At 39.2% G+C, this 12,801-nt stretch overlaps 1 protein-coding gene across 6 annotated transcripts in view; it reads right to left on the bottom strand.

Annotated features, from left to right (window-relative positions):
* TAF4B (TATA-box binding protein associated factor 4b) overlaps positions 1-12,801 on the bottom strand; it is a 73,298-nt gene that overhangs the window by 22,631 nt on the left and 37,866 nt on the right. For 4 of the 6 annotated variants that reach the window (XR_003073896.3, XM_025147907.3, XM_419170.8 and 1 more), the window contains 4 exons: positions 11,798-11,970; positions 8,785-8,915; positions 3,590-3,715; positions 2,569-2,625 (listed from right to left, as the gene is read on the bottom strand). Coding sequence is in view for 4 of the 6 variants with exons in the window: in XM_025147907.3 (XP_025003675.1) it covers positions 2,569-2,625; positions 3,590-3,715; positions 8,785-8,915; positions 11,798-11,970 (487 nt within the window). In the remaining 2 variants the exon portion in view is untranslated. Of the gene's footprint in view, positions 1-2,568; positions 2,626-3,589; positions 3,716-7,209; positions 7,356-8,784; positions 8,916-11,797; positions 11,971-12,801 lie in introns of those variants that run through there. The other 2 variants (XM_025147906.3, XR_003073897.3) reach the window with 2 other exon arrangements.

The following is a 12,801-nucleotide window of genomic DNA, read 5'->3' as shown; positions in this document are numbered from 1 at the left end:
TCTCTGGATGCACTTCCAGCAATTTCAAGCTGCCTCCAGCTACTAGATGACAGCACATCCTGGATCTAAAAGTATTCATAGTTACAATATGCACCCTACATTTTGGGAAACATTGCTTTAGAAAAAACCCAGAATGTCCAGTGCCATTACCCCACACCCCTTCCCTACTCCCAGCAGGTCACCATTAACATACAGAAGATAGCTTTGAGGAAGGAAGACCCATATTCATTCTTTAAGACCTACAAGGGGACAGTTAGATTAGCCTTTCTAGTAGATACTCAACCAGAATTGCCTGGAAGGGATCTGATTCCAGCTGACAGAGGAATTGCAATTCCTACCTTTGGTTTGCTAGCAGTAGGCTACACTCACAGCTTGACCAGTAAGAATAACAATGGTGAGCCTTTTCAGGCTTTCATGCCAGCACATCCTACACTAGTTTCAGGTTTAGGATGTTTGCTAATTTCAATTTTGCTCTTATTCCAGACCTACTTGCACTTGCATTTTCATACAAAAGTGAGATGATCATGCATTGCCAAACCATCAATAAAGTGTCAAGACTGACCAGCTTCATGTGGGCTCCTTACAACTTAACCTTGAAACAAACAAAAAGAAAGCACCTATGGCACAGGAAGGTGGGTCTCCTGCACTGCTCATAAAACCTGGTGAAGTTCTGGCTGTCCCTCGCTCAGCAGAGCAGAGGGTACAGCAATACCCACAAAAAGATCTTCATTGTCTAAAGTGGCATATCTGCCTGCTTCTCTTACGATGAAACAGTTGGAGACCATCACTCAGTGAGTGGCAGAGCACAGACAAAAATGCAGGACAAGCACGATTAAGGCTGTATGAATCTAGCACAGGATAAGATGTACGCAAGGATATGAACTAGAGAACTTTATACTCAAGCAATCCTCTCCATTCTGTTTGCTACTTTTTTGTATACCTATAAGAATCAAAATACACTCTTAAATTTCTTTCTTCTAAATATCTGAGTCATAGAATATCTTTCAAGACCATGTACGCTACTGTTCAGATGCAAAGAGAAAAGTAGTTGCATAAACTAATTGCTAAAAATGCAGGTTTGCAGTGGTTCAAAAAAAACTTACAAAAACAATCAGATGATGCCGAAAGTAAGGCCACCTACAAGACAAGACAAATCAGCATTTACCCACTGATTGCTGAACGTGGTGGCAACGAGGCCAAGTGGAAAGGGCTTTAAGGCAACTTCTGTACTCGCAGATTATTCTGTAAGCATGAAGAAAGTTGTAAGGAGGAGAAAGGAATTAAAAGATAGATAGTAAACCAAGTTTTCTCTCCTCTGATTTTACAAATTTCTTCTACTTTGGTGCAAATCCAGAGCATTGATTCTAATACCATTTTGTTGGATTTCCATTTGTTTTGCCTCAGCTCCTACATTAATCCAAACAATAAGGGCCTTTAAAGCATTCATAAATAACCTGCTGCTGCTCCTGGCACCTAGGAGCCAAGTGCAGCAATGTTAAGCAACAACAAATTTCATAGTTCAAGAGGCACAGTTAAGGAAGAAGGTTGCTCAGAAAATCACACTCATTTAGCACAAAGATCCTTAAAAATTGCATGAAATCAGTCAAGTAACTATAGAAACCAATTTCTTCAGCTCTGCATCACACGTCTCACACCTCAATTGTCTTTATTATCATCTGCTGTCAGATCCTTAATCAGAAATGTGAACAGGCTTGATGATTTATTCAGCAGGGAAAAGAATCTGTAGGTCAAGTGAAAAATTTCACACACACATACACACACATCTTCAACCTTAGGTACTTTCATTTCATTCTGTTCCCAGTAGCTCTGGGGGCAACTCCAGTGAGATCCAATATTAAGGCTCAATTAAAATAAGCTCCAATTAGTGGAGCTTTTTTCTCTCAGGCTAAAAAAGTCAGGAAATGGATATTGGGAAATGTAAAAAGTCAGCTACTGAGAGGAGGCTGCAGACATAAATGAACTTATTTGTTGATTTCTACAGTTGCTATGCAGAGGCCTCTGGGAGTAAAAGCTTAACCAGTCTAAGCTATAAACTAAAACCCCTGCAGCTAAACATGAACTGTGTGAAACAAGGGCTCCATTCCAGAACAGAAAACTGCTGGGCCCAGAAAATTAAAAGCCAGAGGCGTTTTCCATTTAAAACTAAATCCCAGTACCGCCTCCCAGCCAAAGAATTATAAGCAGTATCAGATTTACAAAACGAACAATTACCCTGGAAAAATGTAGCCTATTGTACAGTCCCAGATGCTAAATCTCAAAGTTTTTTTTTCTAATCCCACATTATATTCCTACCAAGTGTACTGCTGTAGTTTACAAAGAGCCATTTCTAAACAAGACTAGAACTATGAAAATAAAATGTTAAAAGAGAGCTCATAACTCATTGACCTCATTTAAAGCACTGCCCTTGCCTGTAGCAGTTCCTGTCCTTCCCCAAGGCCTCTGCAAATGGTATGCAACAGCAAAATAAACCCTGACCTAATTGCCAGGACAGGGCTGCCAACCTTCTCTCAGCACACAAAGGCAAGCATGGTAACTTGAAAGACCTACCTCTTTCACTTTCTGCTTTAAACGCAGATGCTCTGGATCTTCTTTATTGGAACGGCTCTACCAAAGGAACAAGAAAAAGATTGAATAGGAATTACTAGCATCCAAACACCACAGCATACGTTAAATATTTAATAAATGACAATTTTCTCCTGTGATTGAAAGATTTTGCTCCAGGGACAAATGCCTCAATCCAGACTGGCTCCCCTCCCCCTCCACACACATACCCTCCACACACATACCCTCCCCCCCCCCCCCCCCCCCCCCCCCCCCCCATCTGGGCTGGCTGCCTCTGCTCTAGCCTGAAGCAAGATTAAACTGAAAATGATGCTAACGCTGTCAGTCAGGTCCAGTCTAGGCATGATGCTGTTCATGTCAGCAGCAGACACTTACAAAGGACAGGAAGTGCAGGAAAGAAAAGGAGTTATAATTCTGTACTTCTGCAAGTACAACTCGATTCTTTCCAGTCTGGATTACATTTCCACCCAAGGGGATCCAGAACTCAGCTCAAAGACAAAACAACAAAATAGGAGAGGATCGAGACTCATCTGATTGTGCAACATCTACTGATTTGTTGGTTTTTTTTGTTTTTTTTTGTTTTTCTTTTCTTTTCTGCTCTTGAGGGGAGGGAAGCAGGAAGGATACTTACTCTGTTCTGATTCTCAGATGCAAGGGTATCAGCTCAAAGTTGAATTCTCTGATCTAACTACAGAAAAGAAATATACCTGGAAGGGCAGCGAATCTCACCAAATTCCAGGTATGGAGAAGGACATGGCATTTTTGAACCCGAAACTGAGCCATAAATGAAGCTCATGGCTATGTGAATACTACTTTTATTTCATTTTGTCCAAAAGGAATAATCAAAAGAAGAGCTCGCCCCTACCACTTATCTGACAGAATTCCTATGATTTTAGAATGTAAAAAGCCTAAAATCCTTTCTGTATGGTCTGAGCTACCCTAAACACTAAAGACTAGTTATAAGGGCAGTGTTTCAGCCCTGAAAAGCAAGAAATGATCTTCTTACCTTGGCTGCCCGTAGCAACATTTCACGTTCCTCTTCATCCTTTCTTTGCTTTTCTAGGTGATCAAGCTTCTCCAGAAATTTTAGCTGTGCTCTGGTATCACTAGATACAATGTATGTCTCACTCCCCTGGAAAGAGAATTTTGTTAGACAGAATTTTATACACCACTAGAGCTAATAAATGGAAACAGCCTGAAAAGAATGCTGCTTTCTCAAGCTGAGAAATATAAGATGTTTTAGAAAGACTTCAGGTCATAGGTAGCCATTTATGTATCTTCTCTCCACTGAAGCGTGCTTCTTTGGATCTGTGACTAGCAAGAGGTTATGGAGCAATTGACAAAATCAACACCTCATTCTACTGTCCATTGACTATAATATTAGAACTGTAGTCTTTATGAAAGGCTATTATAAATTTCATAACAATAAACAAACAATATTGTCTTCTGGATGGATTATTAAAGAGGAGAAAGAACAGAACTGAGAAGTGAGAGATCATCGTATCCTTTCCCATTTAAAGACAGCGGATGAAGAAAAACATAAGACTCAAACTTTTGAAATTTTTGCCATTTAATCCAGAACCTTGCCATTTTACCATTTAATCCCCACCTTGCCTGGTGGGGAATAGAACTGGTTATATTAATTTTGTGAGTGGGAAAGGTGAGGTGATTATATATCATTTATTGTAGCTCCAGAAATAGATACTTCTGCATCAGGGGATGCTTTCAAATCACAGAATAGTTTATGTTGAAAGGTGATCTGCGGAAGTCACCTGGTCCAATGCACAACTCAAAGCTGGGCCAATGAATACTACTGACTGGTTGTAACACTAACTGGACATGTATGCATTGAAACAAGACTACAGTCACTTTAGTATGTACGTAGCTATTAAAAAAAGACAGCAATCGGTAGTTTGTTTTTCTTATCATTTTTTTTCCCCTCTTTGGAAAGACCAAGTGACTTAGTTTTAGTTTGTCTTGAAAGGAAGAACAACAAAAAGAAAGATCTAAAACAGTGTCAGCCATGAAAATCTAGTTTTTCACTGCTTCTGCTCTTCCACACAGGCTATTGAAATATACACATTGGACAAAAGGGCATCAAGCAAAACAAGATACTCATTTGAACCACTCTAATGTACACCCTAGAGTCTTCTGTCTCTTATTTTGTGATCTCTTTTTCTGATAAATTTACACTTAGGCTTTTACCAGCCAAACATATGCATTTTCAGCGATCCTTCTTAATACACCATCCAATATCACACTTAAATGAAGCAACCCAGATATGCAATTCCTATGGAACAAGCACAGTATGTTTTACAGGTAGATTTTAAGGAAGGGTATATATTTTACATATATAAATTATCAGTGACGTCAATTTCCAAATACTTCGTTTTCAGACACAGTATACTCAGACTCTTCTTCCCACACTCATATACTTCTAAAAGTTGGAAGAAAAGTAAAAGTCACATTGTGAGGCACTGCTGTCTTCCAAACTTAATTCTCACAATTCAGACAAAGCATGAAATCAATCCCTCTCCTTGTATTCAGTTCGGTCTTTTCAGTGAGCCACCACATTGTCACGTATCACCACTTGTGGCTCAGACCACACCATGTGTTGCAACTAAGGAGACTTTGTCCTTCTCAAGCAGAGTCTGTGGTTCTGCAAAACAGTCTGACAAGCCTTTCTCTTCCCTCTTGTTACTGCTCTCAACTTTTTACTGCTCCCCACAAAACACACACTTCATGAGTCAGCCTCAGCACAAGTACAATTTGTTTCGGAGCGGTAGTTTATAATCCACCACCATGCTGCAATCCTTTTAACAGGACAAAGAAGAAAGCCATATTACCAGAAGATTATTTTTCAAAGTTTAGAAACGCTTCATTCTGGAATACTGAAAGTCAGGGTTAGATAATTACATTTTTTAAGTCAAATCAAAGACTCAATGCCAATTAGTGATGCAAGCCACCCAACAATAAGCACCCCAATGCAGTATCATAAACCAGTATGGGACAAGAACTGGGAGAATTCATTTATTTATTTTTCACAATTTTTACTCAACAGATGCTTAAGATGAAGTCTCTTAAGAACGTGCAGTTATATTTTGTCCTTTCTACTCAACTAACTTGCTATCTGTCATCTGTTAGCACTGTAATTGCTTCAACAAAAAACACTACCTGTGCATAACTTGTAACCACTATTGTTATGAGGAAGCAAGCTGGATTAGTCTTTGTTCATATAAATGGTTAATTTCCTCCCATAAGGCCAGACAGACCCCAGCTACAATAGTGTGATTGCTGCAAAAACTGAAGTTACACACAGGTTGTAATTAGGGAGAGAATCTGAGGATTTAAGTTAGTGACAAGTAACACAAGTAACCACAATACAGAGCATGTCTAAAGTATGTGAGAACATCCAACAACAAATTAAAAGGAAAGCTGTACATCTTGTCCACAATTTGCAAGCTCCTTTCTAGACTGCCATGTACTTTTAAATGAATTTGAAATGTAAGGTATTTCCAGTTCAGCACCAAGAATGTACTGTATGTCAAGAGGCACAGAAAAAAACACATGTGGAAGCTACGTTCTACTCAGTCCTCCAGGAGTGAAGCTGGAGGAATCCCATACAGATCTTCTTCAAGAGCTGAATAATTTAAATGATGTTGAAAAGCCTTGCTGAGGACAGAGCACAGACACAAGAGGTTACAGAGGATCAGCTACTCTAAGTGAACTTATTGAGCTTCAGCTTTACCTAAACCAAGTTAAGAGCAGAAGAGTCTCTTAACCTCTCAGGAGTTGCTTCTCTCTGCAGTTTGTTGGGTTAGAGTTGGGCAGGGGGCAAGGGAAAGAAAAGAAGGGGAATGCTGACATTTTTCACATCTAGGAGCAATTACAGCAGTTTACCCCTTTTAACCAATGGAGTTGCAACATCATATTGCCATACTGACAGGACAGTCTAGGCTGACATACTTCACTGATACCGCGCAGTAGGTCAATGTTGTAATTAAGCCATGTTCACAACAGCATACAACTCTCAAAGCCAGGAGTTCATAGCTCCAAATACAGGAAACAGAACGGTTGTCTCATACTGTGCTAAACCCAATCCACAACAAAAACATTTTTAATCACTACATATTTAGCTGTCACTGTTAATTCTGGTCTTGGCTATCATGTGATGTCACAGGCACATTCATACCTCAGCGGCTCTACAGATCAAAGAGAAGCAGCTGAGGAATGGAACCATTTAGCTGATTGTCTTTATCATCCTACTAGGCCTTTCTCAAGGAACTGCAATAAGAGCTGCAGAACAGACATCGGCTTATAGCAATTCAAAAGGCTATTCCCTGCTTTGGATAGAGATCACCATGACAGTTCAATACTAATTAAATTAGTAACTTTCAATTACAATTAAGTGTGTGGCTTTTTTTTTTAAAGCAAAAATGGCAGAAGTTGGAAAGTCTGCACAGCAGTAAGCTGGGATACAAAGCTTTTAACCTGCCAAATCTCTTTGAAGGGCTAGCCATCAGATGGAAGCTGCTAGGCATGAGCCTAACACAGTAGGAAGGGTCTCCTTGGTATTAACCCATGAATTACTAACTTTCACAACAACTTCTACCCTAGCATAGTTACCTTGATGTCACCACATCTGTCATGATACTCTCTGTTCCTAATGAAGATATGCCAATAAAAAGCCTTGCAGGGCATCTATCCAATCCTCATGTAAAGTGTCTGGATGATTTTCTGAAATGCATGGAGTCCACATCAGAGCCTATAGCCTAGAGGGACAAAAGATAGCAGTGGCAAGCACTGGGGGAGATAGAATACAGGCCCATACAAATACATAGCAGTGCTCTAAGACCCTGAAGCGTTCTGCTCTTGAATGTAGATTTCTAAAAGCCTGTCAGTGTACTTGCAATATTATTCATGTGAGAATAATCACAGGTGCAATCTTCCAGGACATTCACCTGCAGTTTAATACCATCTTCCTATTGAGAAAGGGCATCTGTGCCTCTAAGATTATGACCAGTACAGCTTTTTTCTTTTTCTTTTTTTTTTTTTTTCTTTTTGAGAAGTTTATTGCAGTCATACAATCTTATCTTTGCTTCTGGCAATTCAATCAGACCAAAACCTACCAGTTTTCCCTTTGTTTTCATTGAGGAAAGTCACCCTCTCCAAGCCCACTGTCCAAAAACACCCTCTTGACACCTTTGGTGTTTACAAGGCACTGAGTCCTACCAGAGCCCCTCAAGACTTCAGCTTCCACCTCACTTCAGCTCACAGATACACTGGATCACCTACTTTGGAGACAACACAGAACATAGTCTTCTCAAAAATTGTACACATCTTCTGCACTGAATTTTTTAAAAACTCCTCTGGCAAGGAATGGCATACTCCAGCTGCAATGGACATCATTATAAATACTTGGAAGTTTCCAAATAGTTCCTGCTCTTTAATATTACTTCTCCCCTATTTAGAAGCCTATAAAAAGCATTCTATTAAAAAATAACTCCTATCCTGTCAGTTGATTGCTCTTGTTATATTGAAATAAAGTTCCTGTTTGATACTTAAAAAAAAAAAAGGATTCATACCTTTGTTTAGAAAGAAAAGTCTCAAAGTGCTAGTTTGGTCACTAGTAAGTTATTGCTTCCTATTCGTACCACACAAACACCACAAAAATTGGCTCAGTGATATCCGACCTCCTTCATACTCAGTGAATACCACAAGGAGGAGGTTTTAAGTAGCACTGGAGGTACAAGAATTCCTGAGACTAACATCAAAGGGTCTCTACTTTCACAGAGAACATTGAAAATAAAATAGTAAAATTCTCAAGGTCTTTTGCTGAGTCAGTACCATGGTTCCACCAACAGTAAATGCAATAAGCAAATGCAAGCCCCTAAATCAATCCAACCACCAATAGCTTTATGTTTACCATGTAAAAGGGAGATTTTTACATGACAGCCACCATTTCTACGGAAAACTAGAAATGCATTTATGTTTGGTTTTAAGAGTGCTTATCTAACAAGTTGAATGGAAAGTATAACGAATAGTTAGAGGCTATAAACAGTTAAAAAAAATCAGCCTTTGGTAGATACTGAAAAAAATTAATATATTGCATGCGATGTACCTATGCTTGGAAGAAGTTTAGCTTCAAGGTGGTAAAGCAGGAAGACTTTTGCACAAAACTTGCTTAATGATTTCCTTTACCTTATGGGTTGATACTCTGTGCTGAGCAATTACAGTTAGTTTTTCTAGGAGCCCTCGTAATCTCTCCTGTGTAGCATGGGAGATCAAGTTCACAACATCAGAGTTAAGTTCCATAATGTCATGCCTTTTACCTGTGGAAGCAGAGAAAATCCATTACGTGTTTTAGTAGTAGCTGATAATTGAAATAATTAGCACAGCAGGTATTCTGTTCCCCCTGGAAGTCATACCCATTATGAATAAAGGTTTGGAGATTATGATTTTCCTGGTAAAGTCACAACTTCAAAGATCTTAGACACTACATTAATAAAACTTAGCCTGGAGCTTCAGAAAATATAGACATTGTTTCACTTAGCCTCTAGAATCACTCTCCTTGCAAGGTCATTTATAGGACGAAGTTAATAAGAACACAAATCAAGCTTCATGTTCAGGGATGGGGAGATGTGGTAGCTGTAGAAATTAGTGCCATATTCTGTTAATTTCAGTAATTAAAAAAAATAGAGAATTACATTTTGCCCTGCTTGACACCGTGCTTGTTAACAACTCATCACATTTATTCAATGAATAGGGAAAGTTTTTGCAGTGCTCTCCAAGCGTGTGAGACCCAGGCTTCCTCTCACCTACCTCAAAACCAACCAATCCATAGTCGACTGACCCAACTACCCCAAGATAGAAGCTTTAAAAACAAAGATCTAGACCAACTGGGATCATCATGCCTTCAACCCATTCTCTCTGGCTGACACCACTCTCCCTGTTCGCAGACAAGTACTGCTGCTCCTCTGCATTTCAGCTGCTGCTTTTGAGGCTGCCTGGACCCCATGCTCAGCATGAGGAGTCACCTCCACACCTTCCTGCAGGCTATGATGGAGCAGCATGCCTGTGATTGACACAATGCAGCTCATCAGGACACCTGGAAAGCACTGCCTTGTGGGTGAGGCTGACAGTGGTTTCACACACCTTCTGCACAGTACCTACCAGAAGCTCTTTTTCTTGCCCCTCATAGCATTTACAATAGCTGTTAGGACTTTATGATGCAATACATAGTATGCATTCAAAATCCATTTTGGTATTTACTGCCAAGTGGAGTGTTAAGAATGGATAAACAGTACACTGTAAAAAACTAATCACCTATTTCTTCTGCCTTTATTATACATTTTTAATTAGAGTAGCAGGACAAGGAGAATCTACAATGTTTTCCCAGACTATGATCAAAATGTTCTCACTGTTTGAATTCAGATGATTAATATTAGTCTGTACTTCAGTTGACTGCAAAGCTCATTTTGCTCAAGCATCTTTTAATGCTTCCTCCATAACTTAGTGCTAGGCAATCAGGATACCTGAAACTTCAGTTTAAGAATAGAATCAAATTCCCCAACACCTCAAAACCACCCTCCACACACGCTTCCTCAACAGAAGAGGGCTCTCAGTTAAGGAACAGAAGTGTTTATTTTCTAAGCTGTTGTACTCCCTGATAGTAATCCTTTCCTCACTATCAAAATATTTTTCATTAATAATAATTCATGTCATAAATGTGGAACGACTATCATGCAAGTCTTGAAAGTTGTGCTTATGTTTTCCATCTTTAAATAAGTTGTCTGAACACCACAAAACAGTTGTTGTACAAGTACACAGTGGGTTGGTTTTTTTTTAGAGCTCTATTTTTCCTTATATTTACTTCCTGGATAACTAGATAACCTTCTACTAATCTATGAGAACAGCTTCTATGCTCCAGTTCCAACATGTATTCTCCCCTTTCAATAACACAGCACTGCCTTCACTGAACCATACCCAATGTAGTTCAAATGGCACATTTGTGCCAGTGTGGAGTATATGGAGTGTGGAGTATATGAAGGTATCATATAGAATTTGCAAGATACATGCTTTTCACAGGCTAGTTGCATTGCTTGGACTGGGAATAAGTCACACATAGAAATGGGAAGACACTGTGACTACGTAACAAGACCACTCCAACAGAATTATGGCTGCACATATGAACTGGGGGCTTTACATTATAGATGCTGAGCTGCAAAAAAAAAAAAAATCACTGTTACAGAATGGCAAGCTACCAAGCAGAAAACAGTAGCAAGGCATTGAAAAATATCTAGTTTGCTGTAAACAAGGTAGTGCTATACAAATGCACACTCCACTCCCTGCTTTGACATAAGGTATCTTGCCAAGCAATGGTTAGTTTCGCTGAAAGTAACAGTTAAATTGATACATATTAAAAAAAAAAAACCCTTTTTGATCACATTTTACACATTTGACATACATTCCACACTATTATCCACTGATACAGATAACTAACATCTCCTTTTGTATAAAATCAATGAAAGAGTTTTCCATAGAGGGAGTCATAAGCAAAGGCCTGCCCTGTGCATATAGGTGGTTGAGTCACCATCCTTGAATGTGTTTAAAAACTGTCTAGATGTGGTGCTCAGGCACATGATTCAGTGATGGGTTGTTAGAGTTAGGGTAGTATGGTTAGGTTGAGGTTGGACTTGATGATCTTTGAGGTCTCTTCCAACCTGAGCAATTCTATGATTCTATCAGCAGTATGAAATTTCTTCCTAACCACAGGGGCAGGATCTGCAACCTTGGTCAGCAGAATATATATACACCCCAGCGGGCTAAGAAATGCAAATGTTTTTAGAGAAGTCAATTTAATGTATCCAATTACAAGCTGCAGGAATAGAAAAGCATACTTCAGCATGTGAAATTAACATCTGTATGTTTTTAATGTGCTCTATTAAATGTAAGAGTAGTAGTAGCTAACTTCTTATATGTAGAAGTGGCACCAGTTTGTCTTCTCCCCTACTGCACTTCAATCTACTTCTACACGAAAAAAAAATTTGAAGATTATTTCTTTAGTAAAAGGGGTCAGTATAGTTCAGTAAAAACACAAGAATGAAGTTGACATATCTTAGAGTTCTGACTCCTTCAAAGATGAGAGGCTGGCTAACGAAAGAGGCAAGGACACGCTACATCAACACATATTAATTACATGTTTTGTTCTCACCGATATTCAAAATCTTCTTCTGAAGTGCTTCTGAAAGCAGGAAAGGTTCATCTGCACAAGAGCGGGTCACAGTACCAATGAGCTCTGAATTTGTTGCCAGAATGCATGCACTCTCTTCAGTAATGCTGACTCCAGCCATGGAAGTCACATCATTTATGTCATCTTCATCTCTACTAAAGAGAAATACAACATTTTATGCATCGTTCAGAATGGATACAAAGAAAAGGCCCCTTCTATCAACAAGTATGTTCATTTATTTTGGACGATACGTCTATACTACAAGTTTTTGGTGTGGGAGTGCATAGGTAAAGAAGCCTTGTAACAAGCCTTCACAATTCATTCAAGTTTCTCAAACATTAGTTTGACTAATGACTCAGTTGCTAGGTATGCAAATTCTTTAGAAGAAACTTAAATTTTTAACAACCTTGGAAACAAAGGGCTGAGGTAAACCAGGGTTTAAAATTCCCATGAGACTCCCCACCTCCACCACTGATCTTACAGAAGTGGTATTTATTAGCAATGGTATTCAGAAGTCAAGGTTCCTCTTGGAGTTATTAAGTTGAAGTCACAAGTTACTTGAAATTTGTTATAAAAGCACAACTCACTGAATAGCAACAAGTGTAGAATAAAGTTGAATATTGATTCATCAAACTATAAGCAAGGCAATTTTCTAACAGAGATGCCTGTCCTACAAACTGAAGATGACAGGAAAAGTGTATTAGCACAAAGCTGATTTCTACTTCTTTTTCCAGAGAGTTACCTTCTTGCCTGTATGCTACAACCAACCCAGATCATGCTCTCTGAATCAGTCCTACTGTACGTCTGTATGTGGTGTGAAGGATGCCATGCTTCTGAAGAACAGTGGCAGAGCTCTAGTTCTTAGCATTCCCTTGTAACCTGGATTCTGTTGTAGAAGCTCAAAATAAAAATCCAACTGTGGCATGTTTCAGGCTAACAAAGCTAGGGCTCCCTGCCGTCACGGTAAAGCTCACATTAAGCAAATA

Source organism: Gallus gallus, chromosome 2, assembly GCF_016699485.2.
Source record: "Gallus gallus isolate bGalGal1 chromosome 2, bGalGal1.mat.broiler.GRCg7b, whole genome shotgun sequence".
In the NCBI taxonomy this organism is placed as follows: Eukaryota; Metazoa; Chordata; class Aves; order Galliformes; family Phasianidae; genus Gallus; species Gallus gallus.
Note: the sequence above shows the minus strand (reverse complement) of the source record. Positions and strands in the feature narration are given on the sequence as shown.